At 42.4% G+C, this 23,753-nt stretch overlaps 2 protein-coding genes across 2 annotated transcripts; both read right to left on the reverse strand.

Annotated features, from left to right (window-relative positions):
* Window positions 1–324: 324 nt before the first annotated feature.
* mcm6 (minichromosome maintenance complex component 6) lies at window positions 325–7,350 on the reverse strand. Its single transcript, XM_061084402.1, has 18 exons — window positions 7,165–7,350; window positions 6,903–7,049; window positions 6,166–6,276; window positions 5,923–6,010; window positions 5,310–5,471; window positions 5,053–5,218; window positions 4,798–4,946; window positions 4,502–4,652; window positions 4,279–4,420; window positions 3,675–3,816; window positions 3,482–3,589; window positions 2,636–2,791; window positions 2,372–2,500; window positions 2,107–2,271; window positions 1,518–1,641; window positions 1,127–1,330; window positions 894–1,033; window positions 325–798 (listed from the first exon to the last, which is right to left on the reverse strand). Exons 1-18 carry the CDS (start codon window positions 7,260–7,262, stop codon window positions 688–690), a joined length of 2,493 nt encoding a protein of 830 aa, XP_060940385.1. The 5' UTR covers window positions 7,263–7,350; the 3' UTR covers window positions 325–687.
* A 6,341-nt stretch (window positions 7,351–13,691) lies between these two features.
* Window positions 13,692–15,383, reverse strand: LOC133018371 (C-X-C chemokine receptor type 4-like). The gene is made up of 4 exons (XM_061084727.1): window positions 15,346–15,383; window positions 15,017–15,231; window positions 14,622–14,905; window positions 13,692–14,511 (listed from the first exon to the last, which is right to left on the reverse strand). The coding sequence occupies exons 1-4, from the start codon at window positions 15,358–15,360 to the stop codon at window positions 13,916–13,918; spliced, it is 1,110 nt and encodes a 369-aa protein (XP_060940710.1). The 5' UTR covers window positions 15,361–15,383; the 3' UTR covers window positions 13,692–13,915.
* Window positions 15,384–23,753: the final 8,370 nt, after the last annotated feature.

Below are 23,753 nucleotides of genomic sequence, written 5' to 3' on the forward strand. Positions count from 1 at the left end.
GCAGTTGGTTGGAACTGATACTACTTAAGGCTGTAATTTTTATTTTATTATTTAATTTAAGTGCAACAATGAGGTCTTTAGTATAATAACTATCACAATACTTGTTTGAGAAAATAATTGCTAGGATATGGTAATTTAGGGTATAACTGCTATTACAACTGTACATACTATTCATCATTGTACATTCTACCTACCTGTTTACCTATATAAGCCCTCATGTTCTTTTCCTTTTTTCTTAAATAATTTTTCAATTAACAAATGGTTGAGAAAAAAAAAAGACCAGTTTAAGTCAATATTTTATTTATTTAAACATTTTCATTCATATCTTCATTTTACAAACACACATATCATGAAACCACAGAGGGCACCGTACGCCCTTAATATACAGTTACAATAACAAACAGCAATAACACAATTCAGGGAAGGTCCGTCAACTTGGAGTCAGACAAACAGGAGCCAGAGAGCGACGGGAGGAAGGAGCAGCATATTTACACAAGTCACACTTTTTCTTTAAGAGCCCCAGAAACGTATCTTTTTACAGTAGAGATGATAAACTCAAAAACAAGTCTAATAGCATCTCCAATGCTACTATTATGTACGTGTTACATATGAGCGTTCATATTCAACACCTTGAACATCACTTAGATTGTTAAGATTTAGTAACAGAAGTTATGGAAGCAAAACAGTTTAATCATCCAGGTTGTAGTTGGGGTTGACGACCAGAACACCTTCCTCCTCTGAGCTCTCAGACTCTGAGCCCTTCAATCCGGTCTGAGACAGCTCGATCAGGATGTGATCCTGCGGAGACACATGCACATCGTCAGTTATGTCCACACACACACACTAAAAATATCAGAAAGTGATTGTGTTGTTGAACTGACGGGTGAACTCACATAGTGCACCAGCCTGTGAATGACCTTCTCGATCAACCCCTTCCGATTGACCAGCTCCTCCTCAGAGTCGATCTCTGACTCGATCTCCTTCAGATACCAGTTCACCACCGCACTCTTCTTCAGCTCCTCCTCTTCCTCAGCTGCAGAGAACAGGGAAAATGAGAGATTAAAAAAAAAAACCTCTTCTATTGAAACAGATGAAGGAGACAGCAAGGAAAGGGAACACTCCTTACCCTCCTCTGCTCTGCGCAGATGCAGGACGAGCAGGTTGGAGATGCGTCTGTACTCGGGGAAAGACAGGCGGAGGGAGGGTTTGGCCTGGCTGGCCGTCTCAGCGTGGCCGTTCACACCCTTGCCATGGCCATTCATACCATCAGCATGGCCGTTAATGCCATCCCCGTGACCGTTCACTCCATTAACTCCGTTGGGGATGTTTCCTGCAGAGACAAATTTGTATTAGATGATTTGTTTTCACTAGATACAAAACCTAAAGCTGCTTCAGACATACTGAGCTCTGGAAAGTCTCCTGTAATTATCCAGAGGGGCCACATCGGGACATTTGCCAGAGTTCATGCATGCATGTGTGTTCGTCTCCAGGAAAGTGTGTTTACTGTGGGACCGTACCTTCCTCCTGCTGCTCCTCTTCCTCCAGATCCTCATCTTGCTCCAGGTTGATGTCGGGCGTCTCCACTCGGATGATGGACTTGTTCAGGAGACGGAACGCTTCCTTCACATGTTTGGGCTGCACCTGGAGAAATACAGATAAGGACAACGGTCACAATTATGTATCACACGATATGACTTTGAGTAGTTACATTAGTCAATATTAACACAATAAATGGTCACGTTCCTGCCTACATCAAGGACTTTTGCCTTTTGTACACTTTGATGAATGGAGATGTGCTGGTAATTCCCAGAATTCTGTTTGGTGACCAACAGTGACGAGGCCTTTGCTGTTAGAGCCTTTTTAATCAAACATAAAGGAAAACATCCTTCGTCCCTTTTAAATCTATTCTTAAAACTTTTCTTGTTTGACATATACTTTTATTTTATTAGCTGACTTTCAGATTGCTGTCACTACTTTATGAAGTATTACTGAAGTGTTACTTTGTGCGCTTCATTTAGACTCTTGGTCAGTGTGTTAAACGTTTACTGTCAAACAATCTGTGCCACAGTCCCTGGCGGCTGAACAGGAGAGAATTTGTGTACACACCTCATCACAGCAGTGCATACGCGCCATGGACTCCGACAGGCGGATCATGCTCTCCAGCTGTCGCACCGTGATCCTCCAGGCAGACTTGGTCACGCCGCCCGAGCCGTCACGCTGACGGAGACGCTTGTACTGCTCCACGATGAACTCTTCTGATTCGCTTGAGATCTGCGAACGTACAGTATAGTTGTAATAATAAATAACAAAGCATAATAAAACCTGCAACAACAATGTGAGTGCAGGTAGAAACCTTAGAACACACACTCACCTTAGGTTTGAACTGCCTGGCAAAGAGAAGATATCTGCGGACCTCGTCCAGAGAGTAGAGTCTGTCTACGGACTCGGCCACACGGGAGTGCAGGTCCACGATGCGGCGGGCGATGGCGTAATCTGTCACCTAGGATACAGATGTATTGAACCAGGTCAGCATTACAAGCAGGATGGAAGAAATCAAAGACATATCAGATAAGAAATAAACACAATGACCAAACAGCTGAAGAGAGGACAAATGAACAAATGCAGAGTCTCGTACCTCGTTGCAGTCGTCCACCAGGATGAAGAAGAGGTCAAAGCGGCTCATGATGGGGGCGGACAGGTTGACGTTCTGTTTCAAACTCTTGCTACGGTCGTAGCGACCACCGACGGGGTTGGCAGCCGCCAGGATGGATGTACGAGCGTTGAGCGTGGCCTGGAAGAGACAGAGACAAGGCTGGGTAACTGTACTTTGGAGATGGTTGAAAGGCCTTATGGGTAATATAAACATCTGTCTCAGAATGGTGCAACTTGAAGAAAATAAATATAATAAATTCAGTAACTCATTGGCATGGCTTCAGTTATTTTTGGCGCTTGAGTCCAGATTTTAAAACTGGAACGATTGATACAGTAATGTTTGGCTAGGTTTAAAAAGAAAAAGCACCCCACGGTTCTGCAGTTGCATCTGGGGACTTAAATTTAAATTTTTTTTTTCCTTTTGTTTAATCTCCCAAACAGAGAATATCACAAGCACCTTGTCAGACTTAAGAAACATGTTCAGTTTGCAGCTGTTATGTTTCCATTGTGTATTTTATAATTGACTTTATTCAGGAAGTTAAGAACCACATGGAGCTCAGTAAGAACCCACAGCTCACTTTGTCCCTGGCCTCTAATAATCTAATTAAATTAAATTAGTCTGAGCATCATGTTCATTCACTCTGAACTTTCTGGGAATTGATTGATTTTGCTATGTCATAAGCCTGTCATGTCTTAACACAAAGATTCCTACCAACCTAGATCTCGAACATATAAAAGCCTTTAATTTCTAAGTGTGTGTTATTTCCTTTCATTATAATTGAGCTGTGTGGTGTCTTGATAAAGTGTCAGGTTGATTTGACTCTGTTACCTTGACTCCAGCCTTTGTGATGCTGATGGTCTGCTGTTCCATGGCTTCATGAATGGCTACCTGGTCCTTCACGTCCATCTTGTCAAACTCATCAATGCAACACACACCCTGACAACAAACAAAGTAATTAATACCAATAAATGAGACACGTAATAAAGTCCTTCCCTCACCCTCTATAACTCCCATCACTCACGTTGTCAGCCAGCATCAGAGCTCCGGCCTCGATGACAAACTCATGGGACTCCTCGTCTCGGACCACGGCGGCTGTCAGACCCGCGGCGGTGCTGGCTTTGCCGCTGGTGTACACTGCTCGGGGACTGAATTCCTCCACATGCCTGAACAGACACAAACACACACAATTTAATTTAAACAGCTCTAAACAACTGTAAACACACACACTCAATTATTGATGTTCGTATTTTTATTTGTTACACATACCAATGTTGATTGGCTAACTGTCATAGGTTGTCATATTATTGTCTGTATATCAATTTTGTATTTTCTAATTTTGTGAAATTTAAACAATATTTGGGTAGAGGCTTTAAAATAAGCTCACTGTTTTCTGCCATCGCCTGCACTGTATATTATTATTTTTAATGTTTCTTTGTATTTTATTTAATAAAGATTTGAATCTGTGCTTAGTAAAATAAATACATTCAGTTTGATATTTTCTTTTTGTTAGTGCAAATTGTGACAGAAGACTACACGTTAATTTGCAGTAATCACATTGGATATATCCTTTCATATAATGGTTGCCCTGGCAACTCGTGAGTAACCTGTGTGCTTGTGCTACTTACTTGAGGAACTGGCTCTTGGCCGTACTCGGGTCTCCGACGATGCAGACATTGATGTCTCCCCTCAGCGAGGTTCCCTCCATGGTCGTCTTGGGAACGCCTCCGAACAGCATCAGCAGGATGCCGCGCTTCACCTCGTCATTGCCTGTCAATCACAATGTCAGCAGTCAGATGACAATTCACAGTTTTTAATGCATCTCTGAAGGTTCAGTGGTCGAGCACTGACCGTGGATGGTGGGGAAGAGGCTGGTGCACAGGTTGTGGTACAGGTTTTTGTCCTGGCTCATCTCAAACACTTTCTCCCACTCCCTCTCAGTCATCTGGCTCTTGATGCTCTCTGCAGTCTGCTCCTCCTCCCGCAGCTCCTTTCCACCAAACTACAACGAAGACAACACATTTCTAATTAATCTACTGCCAATTTGTTTCTTTATTATCTAGAAAGGTTTAAACAAAGATGTACGACTGACTCCTGTAAAAGGGTTTGCATTCTTTAGTGGAAATACAAGACTGTGTGTCTCTTACCCGTGGGTTAGTTGCAGACACATTGCAGGCCAGGAAGGCCAGTTTGTAGGACAGCTCTCTGACTCCCAGAGCTTTCAGCCCCTTCAGACCCTCAGACTCGGAGTTCTGGGGTCCGCCTGCAACTCGGTTGCTGGACTCTGATCGCACACCTGGAGGAGGAAAAACCCATAGAAATCAAGTTCAAAAAAACAATTAACACAATTTAAGTGCATTTGTCATCATTTGGAGTCTCAAAGAGTGTAGCCATAACCGTACCAGGAGTGCTGAGCTGAGACACGTCCGGCACGACGATGAGGGTCCCTGTCAGGTCACAGCGGTCTCCGGCCTGAGCCGTCTCCACAGCCTCGGCCCTCAGCACGATCTCAAGGGAGCGAGGGATGGAACCACGTGGAAGCTCCGCCTGCGTCTCCTGGATACGCACCTGAAAACACAGAGAAACTCAGTCTCCAGCGTCCAGGCCTATGTTTCGGTCTCTAAACGGTCTTCTTATACACACACGTCCTAATAGATACCTTCTGGAAGTCAATGAACTTGGACTTGTGTGTGTCCAGGTGGAAGCGGGCGCGGTTGTTGCAGACGGGGTTTCTGCAGATGGTTGGTGGAGAGTATTTGAACTGCTGAGGGACGTCTTTGATGACCGCCTGGCAGTCCATACACTGGAAAGTGCCGCTCACCTGGAACCACAGAGATGCCACACAAGCTCATCAGTGTTTTTTATGCATTACAGCGTTAATTCTGTTGATTCTAAATTACCTAATTACCCGCTAAGGAGGATATGTTTTCACCCCAGACCATGTTTGTTGGTGCTGTTCTTTGCTTGATTGTTTTTAAGCAAATATACAAAAAAACTACTTGACAAAACCTGGTTGAAGCATGTGGAGTGGGTCCAGGAAGAAACAACTAACTTCTGGTGTGGATTAGTGGGCGGAGGCAGGACTCCCCCCCAACACTTTCTTTAACATTTTGAGATGGAACTTTCATTGATTTTCACAAAATTTTCAGGAAATAATTCACAGATCTTCACAAGAATAAAAGCCAAAATATGTAGACAACTTCTTTCAATCAGGTTTATTAAATTGCATGGGACTGTTGGGAGTCTGGTGAGTGTGGTGCAATGTGTCTTACCAGTTCAGGGTGTACTGGGTGTGTCCTCACCACCTGAGCACTGATCCTCACCAGGGTGCCGATACGCATGGACGACAGCTCACGGATTCTAGATCACACATTTGACAGATAGCCTTTAGATTAACTAGAATAAGAATGGCTACATATTTTACTGCTATATAACTTTGTGAATTCAGAGTATACATGCCAACTAAGAATAGGGAGATGAGCTGAAATCCAGCAGCAGCTTGTTCAGTGTCTTACTTGTGTCTGGTGGGAAGATCCTCGATGGCGACGTAGAACTCTTTGTTGAGAGGAACATTCCCATGATCCCGAGCAAAGTTGCGCACTGCCCGACACAGGAAGGGATAAACTCTGGATGAATGGAAAGACCCAGGTTATTGCACAGGTGAAGTCGGTGTGGCTCTTATCCAGAAATACCTAGAGCACTTGATTTAAAAAACTTCCTCAATTTAGGAGCAAGATACAAGGGAGCTTATAGAGCAATATGAAATGTAAAAAGTGTATAAAAAGATAAGCTACAAAGATGGCAAGAGTTTAAAAACCTTTCTACGGTCTATGATAGACTGCAGAGGGGATGGAAGTTAGTTTTTCAAGCAGGTAAAACAAACATAAAAACTCACTAGTAGGAACATGTTCAGAAGAATATATCTTCAGAATTCAGATCTCTTTGTTTCACACTCATGATCTTAAAACTGACTAGCACTTTCTTTCAGGCTGTTTCTGGATTTTACTGGGAGGCTGTGAAAGCAGCAGATGGGAGGAAACAGAAGAGGCTCTCAGAGGAAGGCTGATCAAAACTACGAGGAATGGCAGAGCTGACGTTTGGTGAGCAGGCGGACTCTCTGCCCACGACGGCCTCAGTTCATATCAAATCTAACAAAAAATACACCCCAGCTTTATGAATGGGACCAGATCACGGTTTGTCAGACACACAAAGCTGCATGGGAACACGTTGTCTCCACACTCGGGGGTCTGACCTGTAGTACTCCTCCTGGACGGTGGTGGCCAGCTCCTGGTTGAAGCCCTCCAGGTCTGTGAAGCTGACCAGCAGCGTGTTCCTCTCGGGCCGGATCAGCTCCTCGGCCTCACGCACGTACTTCACCTCCCCGTCCTCGCTCTGAAACCTGCACAGGAGACCAGAAAACCCGTGAGAACCAGTGAGAACCAACACACAGAACAGACAAAGAACGTGGATCGGCTCGTGTGCCGCGTGGAGCGACAGGACAGAGATGAACTTACTCCTCTAAGAAAGCCTGGAACAACTTCTGACATTTCTCCGCCAACTCGTCCTTCACCATCTCCCTGGCATTCTCCGCGTTTGCTGTGGCAACGTCCATGTTGAAATCCCGTGAAAGTGCGAGAAAAGGGTTCAGGAACGGACGATAAGTCTCAGATGCGCTCAGCCTCTCTCCGGAAACTCAGACACACGATCACGTCCTCACAACAGAGAGGAGACTTTCGCGCGAAAAGGAGACCACGTGACGTTTGGCGCGACGCCGCCGACCTATCGGTGTCGCTATGTAAATAATCATGGGGCTCGCAGCCAATCAGAGGGTGGAGATGTAGAAGGAGGTAAAGTCTTTCTGCTCTTTTCCCGCGACACACTTCCTGTTTCAAAGTTCAATAAAGTTTTGTGGAAAAAAGTCAGTGAGCTCATCACATCTGTCTACACTATATACAGTCTATGGTCTACACACGATGAAACTGACTCATGTTACTGGTTTTGATATTTTTAATGTCTGTAAGCATTTAGAATAACAATGAGTTTCACGTATAAATATTAATAAATTATCGTTGGTAGTTTATGTAGTTTCTCACTGTGGTCACTAGAGGGCAGTTAACACCAGCAATACAATGCATTAAGTTCAACTGCTAAACCATCGACCAGTGGAGTTAAGATACTTCTACAACTAACAATGCTACTAATACTACTACTACCAATTATAATAATAATAATTACAATAATGACAATAGCACAAATATGAGAATAACAATGCTACAGATGAGAAAAGAGTAAAAATTTAACATGATTAAAACTGTCAAAAAGATCAGAGCTAGGTTAAAAGTGAATAAATGACTAAGCAAACAAAGATACAAATTTGGAGGTGAATTCAGATCCCAAGTCTTTAGAAAGCACACATACAAAAATGAAGCGTTGGCTACACGTAGACTGAACTCCTCGGGGAGATGGGTCAAAAGAGTGGGAGCCCTGACGGAAACGGCCCAGTCACCTTTGGTCCTCAGTTGAATGGAGAGCAGGGTCTTCACCAAGGACCTCAGGTGCACATGTCAAAAGACCTGAAATGTACTTAGGAGCGAGTCCAGAACAGGACTTAAAAGTCAGCAATAAAATCTTAAAATCAATTCTAACAGTTACTAGAAGCCAAAGAAGAAAGATTTGGTGAGCTGCTGCGGCTCGGATCAACCGTAATCTATGTTAATTCTGTTGTCTTAGGCAAAGGAAAAGAAAAGTGCAGTAATCCAAATGAAAGGAAATTAAAGCAGGAATGACAATCTCAATGTTTCTCCCGGGTAAAAACATGCTGATGTTCGAGAACTGCAAGAAACACAACTGTGTTGACATGATTATTTAAGGTGAGGTCAAGAAAAGTGATGACAAGGATTTCAAATTTTCACCCTATGTTGTGGGACAGAGAACACAAGGATCTTAATGTGTAGTTATATTGACTTCGTCAGGGCCAATAGTCATTAATTGGTCTTATTAATATTAAGCTGTATGAAGTTTTGATTCATCCAGCATTTTATGTCCGGGATACAATCAGTGAGAATATGAGCTTGATCAGATTCATCCAGATAATAACTCAGTTAAGATACTAATACATTAATTTAGACACCAATGTGGTTCAGGGACAAACGTTATTCCACAACATTATTCCAGAATCATTGGGCAGAGTTGGTGAGTGGGAGGCCAGTGAGGAATCAGGTTAGTGCAGTGACTGGCTGGGCTGTCACACATCCTCCTCCTGTAATACTATAATAGTGGATTTTGATTTAAACATCCATAGATAAACTCTTATATGGCTCCAACAGCATCACCCATTTCTCAGTACATTACATTTCCTATAAATACGCTGAGGCCCTTTGAGTGGAGCTTAAGAAGTGTGTATTTTTTTCATGTGTGTTAGACAATGACTATAAAGATGATCAGCACAGAAGTGGACTATTCTGTCACACAGATTCAAGACTTGAACACTCACCAATTCTATATTCTCTTTAGGAGTTTGTCCTGGATCAAAAGAAATTTGCAATCCCAAAAGTTTGTCAGTCTCATGCCTCATCACACAGTCTGAGACACAAGCATCAAATAACATGTGGTGTAGTGACTTTGAATGACCACTAGGGATTGCTGTAATCAGGGGGGGGGAAATGAGCAATGCACCCAAGTTATATACTGATCATAATGGCTACAATCACCAGGACCATTAATAAATAACAGTACAAATTGCTTTACCATTATAGTAAAAACACTGAGCAGTGGATAGAAAGTGACACATTAATAGATACATGATAAATAGATATAAACAGATATAATATTTAAAACAAATTGTTTACTTTAATAAATTGGTCAACTCCTGTCAAAAAAGTCCATATCTGTGTAATACTGATAATAATTGTCATTGTCAATGTAACATAATAGTTGTCAATGTATTTGAAAATATTAGTCATCTATATATAAATATAAATTCGTAGTTTTGTTTATACAAAATATATTTATTATGTATTATTAGACGTTTTCTTTACTTGCAAAAACTAAGGACACAGATAAAAAGCATAAAATAAAAGATTTTTTTATGAATGAGCCATTTTCACTATTTAGGAGCAGTTTGCAGTTGGCTACTCAGCTTCCAAGGCCTTGCTCACAGGCAATGGCAGGAGGGCAGGAGACTTCTTCTCCTCAAGGACATTCATGCAGAACACTGAATGGGCCTCCAAACAGAAACCAGTCCCAGGACCATCTGCAACACCCACTCTCTGTTATCCCATGCATTTCTATTTCTGTTCCCACATTATTCTCACGTCTCCACCTGCTGAGGTGCGGGACAAACACTCGGGGCAGGCTATTGGTTTCACCTGTCACACTGAATGAATCCACCAGGAACAGAGCAGGAAGTTATCCTGGGCCATTTGGACACAGACCAGTCTTTATTTCTCCTTTTGTCTTGACCTCTGGTTTTCCCACGATTGTTCAGCGGCAGGAAGCTCAGCTCGTCTGAGTGTGCGGAGGGAACCTGACCATCTGTAGGTAAGCACACACACACATACGTGCACACACACACGCAGCATCCCTAAAACATACACACTCCTTTGAGCTTCAGTGCCATAAGGTTGGGGTAGAGGGATTCATTATTAGTCTTCACAGTATAAAGAGGTTTAAGCAGTATTGGAAAAATATACAGATATTTACTGCACAATTAACGGTGCTACTGCTACTTGTGATACATATCTGCACAAACACGTAAAGCAGGAAACGACCAAACAGGGTCCGTAGTAACATAATGCAGCAGGCACCCAACTGGCTTGGTGCAGAGAAATGAAAAGTTTGATGGTGTCAGGTTGGTGGTAACAGGTGAAAACAAGATGATGGGAACAAACAGAGCAACAGGATATGAAAGAGAAGAGGGGAGAGATGGTTGAGTAGTTCCCTGGTTTATTTGTATTCAGACGATGACACGTTTTCATTGTTTTTGTGGTTCGTTCACGTACACAGGACCAGAAATGAAGCTGTGACTGAGGAGTTGGTGCGGGAATTGAGGTTAATGGGGGCTCGTGTCCATAATGACTCAACAGAGCAGGAGATACAGCACTTTACACAGAAACACAGTTTGGGTCTGTAGTAAAACAGAGCTGCCTGAGCATCACCTGCAGGACAACAGCAAACTATTGGAACTTAACCTTGAACATGGAACCTAAGTTTTTCTTCTCACCTATTATTTTATCACACCCAAAAGTTTACCCACTGTTTAATAAAGTTTGTGTAATTTCTCCCAAAAATACTCCTGAAAGTTAAATCTTATAAATACTTTTAATCAAATCTAGGTACAATTATGGAATAGGTCTAAGAGAAGAATAGAAATACGTCCCTGTGCTAATACTAATGTGTCATTATCTATTTTGATTGAAATTGATTTTTTTGTATTATTCCAACTTGCCACCTCCCCCCCTCACCACAACACAAATATATATACGAAAACCCCTTCTGAATGCTGGATTCATCCAAAATCATCTCAATGATAAGATAACAGTTGTCAGCCATGTTTCAGGCTGTATCTTAGGACAGCAGTACTTTGAGCTAAATGCTTGTATAGCGCCAAATCACATGATGAACATGCTAACATGATATTTAGCAGGTGTAATGTTTACCATGTACATCACTGAAGTTTACTGCTTTAGCTTGCAGACATTTCCTAATTAGCACTTAACACAAAGTACAACTGATGTCATTAGTTTTGCATGTTTGAACCGTTATTTTGAACGAATTGAAAATTTGATCCAATGGCACAAAGAGAAAATGAAGGGATCACTGATCACGAGAAGAAAGGATTTGCTTGCTGGATATTTTCAAAAAAAATGTTTTTGTGGAGGTATTTGTGAATGGTGGGGTCAAGAATTGGAAAAAGACAACAAGCATGTTTCAGAAACATGAAGCCATCCAGTCACAGAAAGACAGGATAGTTAGCTGGAACAGCTCCAAAGACGGTCTGTCTTAACGCAATGTTGTGCAGCAGATAGAGACAGACAGTTCCATGAGATCAGCGAGAGAAGGGAGTACGCATACGTCACATTTCTCTGATCCTGAATCACGACTTAATATTACAAATCCATAGGGGAACATGAATATATTCATTTGTACCTCAAATAATGTCAACCAGTCCCATTTTTTAAGTTAGAAATATGGTCACAGATGAACAGTCAGGGAGTTTGAGGGTCAAGGTCTTGGTCTGGGATCTTGAACATCTGGATCTATACAAATTATTCTGTCAAAGAGTTTTGGTGAGTATCTCACTCTGCATCAAAGTTGTGGACTGACCTCCCCAACAGATAAAAGCATTTGGACAGGTCTTTTCAAGCCATTATATATTATCAGTTTTAGCCTTATGTTTTAGTAAGAACAACACAAAGCCTGTAGGTTTTGCTCAAATACATCTTATTGAGCGTCAGTTAAATGAAGTTTTTTTTGTGTTTTAATTTTCCATAAAATCTAATTTTTAATAATGTACTGATTTACTGTATGTTTACACATCTCCCTTGTACCTGGTCACTGGTGACGCTGGATCCGTGTGTAGTGTCCTTCGATGTCTCCTGAGAGTTGTTGGAGTGATTTACTTTATTGCAGCTCTCTGTGTGAAGCCTCTCTGCTGTTTGATTGTTTTAGTTGCTTGTTTTTCCTAAAATGAGCTGCAGGAAGTCTTTCCTGTTTTGAATACACTATGAATAGACAAGAATTGTGTATGTGTGTGTGCGTGTGTGCGTGTGTGCGTGTGTGCGTGTGTGCGTGTGTGGGTGTGTGTGTGTGTGTTTGAAGGAAAGAGAAAGAACAGGTTCCAGGTACGTTTTTATTTTACATTTTCTTTCAATATTTCTGCACATACAGCCACATGAGTGACCCTGATGATACAGTTAGTCACAGTGCAACAGTCATACCCTTCATTGTGGTTGTGAGTCACTGTATTCTTCCTTAAAGTCTCTCTCCCAACTCTCCTCTTCATCCTCCTCTCAGCCCCAGGAAACGAGACACAGTAAACTTCCAGCTTCTGTTTCTCTCACTTCCATGTGGAAGTAGGTATGTGGGAAGCACTTTGTGTGTGTCTGTGTGTGTGTTTGTGTGTGTGTGTGTGTGTGTGTTTGTGTGTGTGTGTGTATGTGTGTGTGTATGCATTAAAGCACTGGAAAAATGGACCTCCTGACCCCCCTCATGTTCCCCTCTGTCCCACGTAAGAGAAGAAACTGTTTACATCATTAACACAAATTTTACCTGCAGCCTCAAAACACTTGACACATCGACACACAATCCCTCGCTCACACACATACACACACACTCACACACACAGGTGCACACACACAAACGTGTGTGTGAGTGTTAGTCACATACACCTGGTTATCTCACGGCACATTTTCATTCGGCACAGTTTAATTTCTCAGACAGATTTTAGTATGTTCATGCTCTGGATCAGTGGATTCAGGTGGCAGACGGCTGAGTGGTTATGAATGTGATCTGATGCTGATGCAAAGACAAGGTGCAACAAGTGTTCCACTACAAAGTGATTATTTGACTATGAAACCCTGTGTGAGATCAAACTAATTTATTCTGGGCTTGTTGCTCTTCCGATTACACCTTTCCTGTCGATGTGCTTCAGTGATAAAGCAAAATGCCATTAGCTTGATTAAAGACTGGATTATTCTAGTAATTTGGCTTTTAATGATATCTAATGTATCTAATAATATGACTTGACCACATGAGAGTGTGGTGGTGATGGAGTGGTTTCATGTGCAAGCCAGAGGTTAGATAAGATAAAACTAAATATATCCCAGGCATTTTATATGCAGATATGGTGGACGAAATGAATATGAGTATAAAATTATATATATATTCAAAATAGTATACAATATATGACTGTAAAATGGTTTTTATTTAGGTATATGAATAGGTGAATTTCACAATTAAAAGCACACAAGTTTTAAGAGGAGGTTAGAAAGCAGGAAATAAGAAATGTAGTTCATAATGAAAGCCACCTGACAAATATGTTTTGTTTTTCTGATTTATTACAAACATGTATAAAATAGTACAAACTGAGAACATTCTTAAAACACTATTTACAAGAGAAAACACCACGATGAGGGAGAGGACGAGTCATGAGCCAGCAGACTGTGTGCTCCTTACTTTCTCAGATACTTTGTGTAAACTTTCTCATGCACACACACGCACACACAATATATACAGGACACACACACTCAACAGCACAAATCAACACTAGCTGGAATGTAAACTGGATGACTCCGATTCAGTGGTCGTAGAGGCCCCAGGTCTTCTCCGTGGTAAAATCTTCAAACTGGACGCGCGGCTCAGAGTGAGGGCTCTGCGGGCTGAACTCTTGAACCCGGCCCCCAGGAAAGCGTAAAGCAGTGGGTTCAGGCAGCAGTGTGCGAAGGCCATGGGCTCAGCCACTGCAAGCCACACGCCGAGAACAGCCTCCAGCCTGCAGCTGCGTGGCAGGACCTCCAGGCGCAGCAGAGCGTCCACAGAGATGCCCGCTCCGTAGGGCAGCCAACACACAAAGAAGCAGAGCACCAATGCGATGGTGGTCCTCACCGCTCGTCGCTTCTGCCTCTGGCCCCCCAGCGGACCCCGGGTCAGCCTGCTGACAATGACGCAGTAGCACACCAGCAGGACCAGGCCAGGGATGATCAGGCCGACTAGGACCAGCTGGAGTCGGAACACCGCGACCCAGAGAGGACCGTTGTCTACTGGGTAGAAGCGCTGGCATAGAGTGGCCCCCTCTCCTCCCTCCTGAGTCCTCGCAAAAATCAAGTCCGGCACTGCCAGCAGGCCAGCAGGCAACCAGGCACCTGAGGGAGGAAGACATGAAAATACATGAGAGACTGTGGGATGAGAGGACATGATAAGACACGAGAGGAGGAGATGTAAGATACGTTGTATAAAACATTTGGACACTCACCTACAAACACCAGTCTGTGAGCCAGCAGCTGCCTCAGCCCACCAGTGTTGGTGTCTGTGGCGCGGACGACTGCCATGTAGCGGTCCAGGCTGATGAACGCCAGGATGAGCACGCTGCCGTACAGGTTGACTGTGTAAATGACGTGCACGCCGATGCAGGTGGCCTCCCCGAAGCGCCAGTCAGCCAGGGCTGAGTCCACGGCCCAGAACGGCAGCGCCAGAACAAACAGGAGGTCTGCGGCTGAAAGGTGGAGGCGATACCGGTCTGTGAGGCTGCATTTTGACCTGTGTATCAAATCGGTCAGTCCATTCCCATCCTTTCAAGACCACAAATATACCAAGAAATTCACACAAGTCAAAGGTCATCGCCCTACAACCCTACACCCATTCTCTCACCTGCGTTGGCAGCCCAGCACGACGACCACCAGGCCGTTTCCAGTGATGCCCAGGATGAAGATCAGAGCGTAGACCACGGGCAGGAAGACCCGCTGAAGATCAGTGGTCATCAGGTGTTCCACCTCGCAGGGCCCGTCCAGATCCCCACCGAGCTCTCCAGAGCCAGAACCAGAACCTGAGCCTGTGTCATTTAAGTCGTAGTCGAAGACGATGTGCTGGTGACAGAAAGATGGATGATGATGATTGAGGGAACAAAGGGAAGGGAAGGGTGGACAAATTGCATCCTAAACACAGATTTGTGTGTTTAGATAAAAGTTTGCTTGACTTACCTCATAGTACGACATGATGGAGACAGTCCTTCTCCTTTCTCAGCCGAGCGGAGTTGAGCCAGACTCGTGTTCAGAGGCATTTTATAGCTGTGTTCATGCTCCTCCCCTAAACACTCCAGCACATCTGTGTTCCTGCTGAAACGTTTTTCCTGTTTTCGAGGTGTCAGGTGCTGATAGTGGTTCTATCACAGGATACCCACTGTTGTGTGTGTGTGTGTGTGTGTGTGTTTGTGTGTGTGTGTGTGTGTGTGTGTGTGTGTGTGTGTGTGTGTGTGTGTGTGTGTGTGTGTGTGTGTGTGTGTGTGTGTGTGGGTGTGTGTGTGGGTGTGTGTGTGTGCTCTGCTTGAATTGTTTTGGCCCTGAGGCCTTTGCTTCGGGATAATCAGGACCTATTGGCAAAAGAAAAGCATGAAAATGAGAATCAAACAATGTGTAATGTGTGTGTGTGTGTCTCCAATCTCCCTGCTCTGATGAATGAGGACAAGAAGCAGCTCTCAGCAGAGTGTGAACACACTGGTTGTGTTTGCGTCACTGTCTTATATGATTCCAGCAGGCGAGTACACTGTAGGCATGAACACTGTCTTTCACTGGCAACGGACCATTAGTGTGTGTTTGTGTGAGTGTTCAGAGCTTCACTTCTGTCTCGTCTCAACACCGATGTCATCAACATCCCTCTGAACTCTGTACCCTAACCCTGTAATAATTATAGACTTATATGAAGTTTAAGAATTACTAAAATAGCAATTGAAAAATGTATATATATGTATATAATATGTTTATTTGTTTAGCACCTTTCCAAAAAACTAAGTGCGTCACAACGAGGACAAATAATAAAAATAATATTTAAAGTAAAATATACAAAATAAAATAATACAATGTCACGTAAAAAAGTAAGTATTCAATAATTGTAACATCTTTGTGATATAAGTTAGACACGTGAACAGTAGTAAAGCTAATCAGTTTCATGTTTCAAAAACATTGACTATAAAATCTATAGAACTGTTTGAGGAGAAGTCACTAATGACAAGGAATAATTCAGAAGTATCCCCAGAGCATCAACTCAGGACAGAACATTCCAAACAGGCAGATTTAGAACAGGCGCTGACCTGGTAATACAAAGTCTCAAATTAAAGACAACAGATAAAATGATGTAACATCATAACTGAAAAAGAAAAGGATAAAAGAAACATACAAAAATATAGCTAAAAAAGGTAACAATTGAATTAACAATAGATAAAAAAAGTTACCACATTTAGCTATTTATATATTGGTTATAACTCTATTTCCTGATTCAGTATTGAATGAATCAGGATCTGATTTTGAAACAACTTGTTTTTCTGTTTTTCAACATACTATCGAGACAGTCCATCTATCACGTTCCATCTCAAAAGTGTTTCCTGCTTTCACATTCACAGTTTCCACTTCACATTAAATCAACAAATGCCCCTTTGAGATGGAACATGATGGGCGGTAACATTAAAAGACATGACGTATTTATTTTCATCAGTTCATTTCAATTTCAATCTGAACTGAAAGGTGTTAAATGTCAGGTTTTGCTCAGGCCCCATGGGCAGTATAGATCATGGATGGAGGATGGATATAAATCAATGCCATCATTGATTAGAATTAAAGTCTTTGTGTGTAATGCTGAATCAGTAAGCAGACACGTTTCCTAGTTTGGAAGTTCTAACTGTAAATCCCCATCCATCCTCTCACAATACACTAATCCCACAAGTAAACAGCCCCTTATCTCTTTCTCCTTTTCCCCACCCTTCCTCCTCATTCACTGGAATCAGCACCAAGATCTCAGAAATAACATTAGTGTGTAAAGCTCCTCAAATCCCCAACACTATAACTGGTGTTATAAAAACGAGCCATACCTGCTTTATCCTCTACAAAATCCTCCAGATACTGTAACTCTGCAAAGTCTTTCATAAACAACATTGTGACAGTGTATGACAAGAAAGTGTCAGGCTACAAGAGTATTCTATTTCACTGCAGCATATTTTTCTAAGGCAAGGCAGTTTCATTTATAAAGCACATGTAATTCAGAGGTAGATTTATGGTGCTGTACAGGGCCATTTAAAACAACACAGAGACTACATTTAAACTAAAAATCAGTAAGCACAGTTTAAAAAAGCAATTTCAGGCAGAATAAACAAATTAAAGAAGTAAAGAGATTCAAAGTGGTAAAAGAAATGAAAATAAGTTCAAGGAGAAAATGATAGAAGTAGATGGAAATGTGTAAAATAATAAAACAAATGTATAATTGAGAAATAGTTTGGTTAAAGGTACTTGTGAATAAATAATTGTTCAAATTGGTTATAAAGCTGTAATGGATGGAGCATGGAGGGTTTGGCTCCAGTTTGCTGCATAGAGATTATAGATGTAGCAGAACCTTAAAGATATCGGTTCATCATTAGCCAATCCCATCACTAAAATTGTTAATCTTTCAATATCCCAAGGGCAGTTTCCAAGTATTTGGAAATCTGCAATTGTCACGCCAATTTTCAAATCTGGTGATCATCATTCCGCCTGTAACTATAGGCAGATCAGCATCCTCCCTATAATGTCTAAAGTAGCAGAAAAGTGTGTAGCTGAGCAAATCATACACCACCTGAACAACAGCTCATTCCCACTTCATCCAATGCAATTTGGCTTCAGATCCAACCACTCAACCGAGACGGCTAATTGTTTTTTCATTGAGAAAATTAAATCACTGTTGGATAAGCGTGGCGTTGTCGGTGCTGTCTTTCTTGATCTCCGCAAAGCATTTGACACTGTGAATCACAAGGTTCTATTATCCAAGTTATCCAATTTTAATTTTTCTGTTGAGGCACGTCAATGGGTTGAATCATACCTTTTTAACCGAACTCAAACTGTTCGAATAAATAACCAGCAATCTGACACCCTCTCCTTGTCCACTGGTGTACCACAGGGATCCATACTGGGTCCACTTTTATTTTGTTTGTATATCAACGACTTGCCGTCTGTGTGTCCAGAGGCCCACATTCAAATGTATGCTGATGATACTGTGCTGTATGTGCATGGATTGACAAAAACCGAAGTTGCTGCCAAACTCACAAAGGCCATGCTGAAAATTACAGCATGGCTCAATCAGTGCTGTCTCCAACTAAATGTGTCTAAGACTGTTGGTATGTTCTTCTCCAAAACAAATGACTGTAGTGAAAACCCAGATGTTCTTGTGTCAGGAGAAAAATTAGAAATTGTTAAGGAATTTAAATACCTTGGCATTATTCTGGACTCCAACTTTAATTTCAGGGCACATGTAAAAACTGTCTGCAAAAGGATCAAATTCAATCTTGCCAATTTCAAATTTATACGAAACTCTATGTCCACCGAGGCAGCCATGATGTACATGCATTCAATGATATTCTCTCACATGAGCTACTGTCTGACGAGCTGGTCTCAGGCTAATCACACAACACTAAAACCACTACAGTCTTTGTATAAACAAACACTGAAAGTTCTGGACAAAAAACCAAGGCAATTCCATCACTGTGCAATTTTAAGAAAACACAATCTAGTGAGCTGGGAAAACATGATTAAGCACAAAAATGCATGTCTCTTTTACAAAATCATACATGGCATGGCCCCTCCTCCACTTAGAGAATTTGTAACTATTAGAACAAACCAACATCGGATCACAAGAGGAGTCATGAAATGGGACTGCATTATTCCATTTAGGAAAAGTACCTTTAGTCAGTCAGCCTTCTCTGTTGCAGCCTCACGTGAATGGAATAACATCCCAACATGTATCAGAGACCTAAACACATATCGGTCATTTAGTTCTAATCTGAAACAGTGGCTGTTTGATAATATGATCTGCCAGCACTAAACTTGACCCGCCTGCTCTTGCCTCCTTGTGTCAGCGTGTCTGTGAATTTGTCCTGCAACTTACTTTGTATGCTTGCTTGTTTGTATGCTTTTTGTAGCTCGTTCTATGTCTCTCCTGTGCTGCTTCATGTACTATTGTCATGTCGACTTTTTGTTAGTTTGTTGTGCATGTACTGTCTGCTTTGGTGGGCTACTGCCTCGATGTCTAACACATATAGATGTCCTCTATAAGTCCTAGTCTACCTTTTCAATTTGTGTTTGTTTGATGCTGACTCTTGTTTGTCCTGCATGCTTCATGTATTTTAATGCTTGAACTACTGAATACTTGTATGTGGTTATAATTAATGTTTTATCTGTTGCTTTTCTATGTTCTTTTTTAAACTCTTTCTGTTATTTGCTTATTTGCTTTTTAGGGAGCCTATTGTTACATCTGGCCAAGGACTGCAGATGGAAACTAACCTTCTGGCTAAATCTGGCATATTTACAGAAATGTCTATTAATATGCACTGTCCCTGTCAAAATAAACAAACAAACCATGTTCACACTGGCTCAGTGGGATGCCACATGATGGCTAATGTTACTGATCACTCCCCTGGTCTTTCCTGCAGACAGGTGGAGATGTGTGTTAATGAGGAACAGGTCTGAGTCACTGCACTGCTGACAACTGCACTGACTTATAGCAACAGCAACACTGTGCGTGTGTGTGCTGTGGAAGTGTTCTGTGTGTTTGTTCTTGGCATTGTGTGGAAGCACAACGAGCGCTAATGGGAGCCAGAACAATTCTATCTATGTTAAATACTCTTGAATAACAAGGTGATTGTGAAGAGAAATAGCGCCACTATGTGGACTTTTAGAGGATGAGTCTGGTTTCCAGAACCTGCAGCTCATCAATGTATAGAATTAAGTCACATCTAGTGGTGATGTTGCAGCTGAATCCCCCTCAACTCACCCTCCCCTTCCAAACATGACAGAGAAGCTGTTGTAGCCTTCATGTTCAGTTCACAAAGCAGGTAATACATTTAAATATCTAGATTTCGGCTTTTGTTAATGTTCCCAGAGCCGTTTACACATTAACGTTTTATAAGAAATTGTATTTTTTTTCCAAATTAAAGCTGCTGTTTTCTCTGAGCATTGCATTGTGCGGAAAAAAAGGCAGTTCATCCATCATCACTGAGAAAACAAGTGTTTATTAGTCTGCAAACAGTTTGTTCTGGTTTAGCTTTTTAGTCACTTTTTCTGTGTGGAAACAACAAACAAAAACCCTGCTCACCAAGATTTATAGAATATATCAAAGTAGTTAATCCTCAAAATTATAAAACAGAACTAAGGAATGTGATTGAGGCTTGGTATTTTACAGTTTAACAAAAACTTTATTATAAATATCTATAAATAAAAAGAAAACATGAATACAACCACATATAAATAACCTGAATTAAGAAGATAAACATTGTTTATGTAGAATGTAAACATAAATGTGCATCTTTTCTGCATTGTTTATTCTGTTAAACAAAGCCTAACATATCGGCAAACACAGATACCGATATCTGAGAAAGATCGGCTTTATTATCGGCCAACTGAGAAATCGGTCTTGGCTTTTGGCAGACGTTTTTTACAAATTCACATTCAGAGAAATAAGTCAGTGTGAACGAATCCGGCCCCGTAAGCACCCCGGTATATCTTCCTTCACAGCTCGATCAGTCACCTGACTCGCCTCTATAACTTTATTTTCGCTCGTGCCGACACACATACACGTTTGTACTTCTATCTTAGTGAGGACACTCATTGACATGATATATTCATTAGCCCCGTACCTTTACCTTATATTTAAACTAAATGCCTTACCCTAACCCTCAAACAACACATTAAAAAGGGAGCACCAGTCACAATGTCCTCACTTTCCAAAAATGTCCTCTCTGTAGGGTCTCTGCTTAAAATGGTCCTCACAAAGATAGAAGTACAGAAACACACACATTGACATCACACACATGGCTGAGACTGGATCAAAACATTGTTTGGTCTTAACTGGAGGTTAGTGCGAATTTGCATGTAGAGCGGGGAAGTGAGATCCGATCACAAGTGGTCACAGGAGACACATTCAGGTTTCAGAACATTCAGATGTGAACACACACGCACTTATACGGGGCCACTGAAAACCTACAGAGCAACACAAGAACAAGCTACATCAGCACTTGAACACTGTAGCTGTTTAAAACCTTTAAAGAGAAGTTTAAAACAAAGCGGAGTCCCCCTGACTAACATTTTTCTCTGACGATCATGCTGCTGTTGCCACGCAGCTGGGAAAGCAGTTTTCCGAATCCACTCTTCTTCGGTATTTTCTTCTCAGGGGGAGCATCCTTCATTTTGAGGGTTTCCAGACTGACTGTGCTTGGAATCACCTCAACAGTTTTGTGTTTGTCTGCTTGATTGTCGCCTTTTCGATCGTCCCATCTCTCAAAAGCCGGACTGCTGCTGAGACTGCTGCTGAGACTGCTGGTTGGCTGAGGGCTGCTGCCACGAGAACAGCTTCTACTGAGGTGCTGGCGGGGACTGTTGCTGTGGAGACATTGTTGCTTAGCAGCGCGAGAACCCTGAGAGTCACCTCTTGCCCTCTTCCTCCTAGACTTCTTCTTCCTCCCCTTCTTCGCTTGCACTCTGACACAGCACCGGAGGTTCCTGGAACAAACACACACCAACAGGAAAGTAATTTCTGATGTTGACAGACTGACCTGCTTTGATACTGTAGACAATGTGAGTTAAATGTGTCCAGAAGCCTCACCTCTGTAGGAAAGTGCGCGGTCGCCAGCAGGCTGATGACTCTGCCTCATACATCTCACTCTGCTTCACACCTGACTTGAGTCTTTTCTTAACCAGCTTCACATGGGTCAAAAGCTTCCTGACAACACAGAGGCAGCACGTGAGTTACCGTGGTTGTTGATGTGCCACTGGAAACCAGCAATCGTAACTTCAGACCTTGGTTTGACATCCGTCCTGAGAGATCTAAGTCCATCTGTTCACACCTGACATTGAAATGGGTCCTGAATGGGTCTCCTGTGAACACTTGTGATCGGATCTCACCACTCTTATGTGTGTGTTTGTGTTGCCAAAAGCCAGCGAGAGGAGGAGAGTGACGGGGGGCTGAATAAACGATGTGTAGCTCTGGTATGAAGAAGGATTTTACCAATTTAATGAAAGCATTGGTCATTATGTGATGATCAGTGTTGAAATTGTGACTGCGAACCAAACAGATATATGGACTCTGAGAAGGATTAAAAAAATGCTTGTTTCATAGTGAAACTGTAGCAGAAGAAGTAATGAGTATTCGATCATTCATTGGGGACCAGATCTCACATTTGGGAGCGTTCACACCTGCACTCGGAGCGCTTGTGATCGGATCACTGAGGACGGATGCTAGTACCAGGTCTGAGTGGGGACACACACTCGGGATGTCTTACCCTGGTGCATTAGGCAGCCGTCTGGGTCTCCACTGTTTGATCAGGACCCACTGGTCACATGTCAGAGAGTTGGGATCTGAAGAAAGAAACACAAAGATGTTAAAATCCATCTGTGCACTGAATACAGACCAGTACAATATGTGCCCTAATATTTTTTAATATTCCGTACTTATTTTCTCAGGCAGCTACTTTGAGGGGTAGTTTACACAAAATGAAAAAGTGTTATTTGCAGCTAAGGCTGATTTATGTGGAGACTTTGACCACCGCAAATGAGAGCCATTGTTCTGCCCAGGCAAATAATATGACATGCCAAATAAACCACAAAATCAACCAATCCCTCTCACATTCACATGGTCAATTTAGTCTCAAATTTACCTAACACCCATCCACAAGTCTTTTGACTGTGGGAGGAAGCTGGAGTACCGGTAGAAAACCCACGCCAACACAGGGAGAACATGCAAACACCACACAGAAAGACCCCAGCTGAACCAGGAACCTACTTGTTGTGAGGCGACGGTGACAAACCACTGCACACCCCACTATGCTATCTTGTTAAGTATACTGTCTTAACAATATTCCTTCTTGTGTACTTGCTGTGACCAAATTTCCCTTCACCGCAATTCCATCTTGTTTCATATACAAGAAATGAATCCACTCACCCTTGTCTAAGTCTTTGTCTTTGATTCGTGCTTTCATCTTCTCTGCTCTCTGGTAGAGCTTCTGACACGCCGAGCACAAGCTCGGTAAAGAACTCCATCTCTTGACGTTGGTGGGACAAAAGGTGGAGGGGCCGGAGGCGACGCTGCTGTTGTCAGAGACGCAGTCTTCGTCTGACTCGTCCACTGCTTTATCAGCGACCTCCACAGACTTTCCCTCAACCTCCTCAGCCAGAGGTTCGGCATCATGCGTGTCATTGATGATGTCAAGGAGGTCCCGGCTGCTCAACTCATTTGTATCAAGTGCAACGTCGCCAGCTTCGGTCTTCTTCTTCTTCTGCCTCTTCTTCCCGTTCAACTTGCGCTGCATGTCATCCTCGTTAGGGCTGGGACTTCCCTGAGGGATCTGCTTGGAGGCCTTGGAGGAGCGTCTGGTATACAT

This window comes from Limanda limanda, chromosome 13 (assembly GCF_963576545.1).
Source record: "Limanda limanda chromosome 13, fLimLim1.1, whole genome shotgun sequence".
NCBI lineage: Eukaryota > Metazoa > Chordata > Actinopteri > Pleuronectiformes > Pleuronectidae > Limanda > Limanda limanda.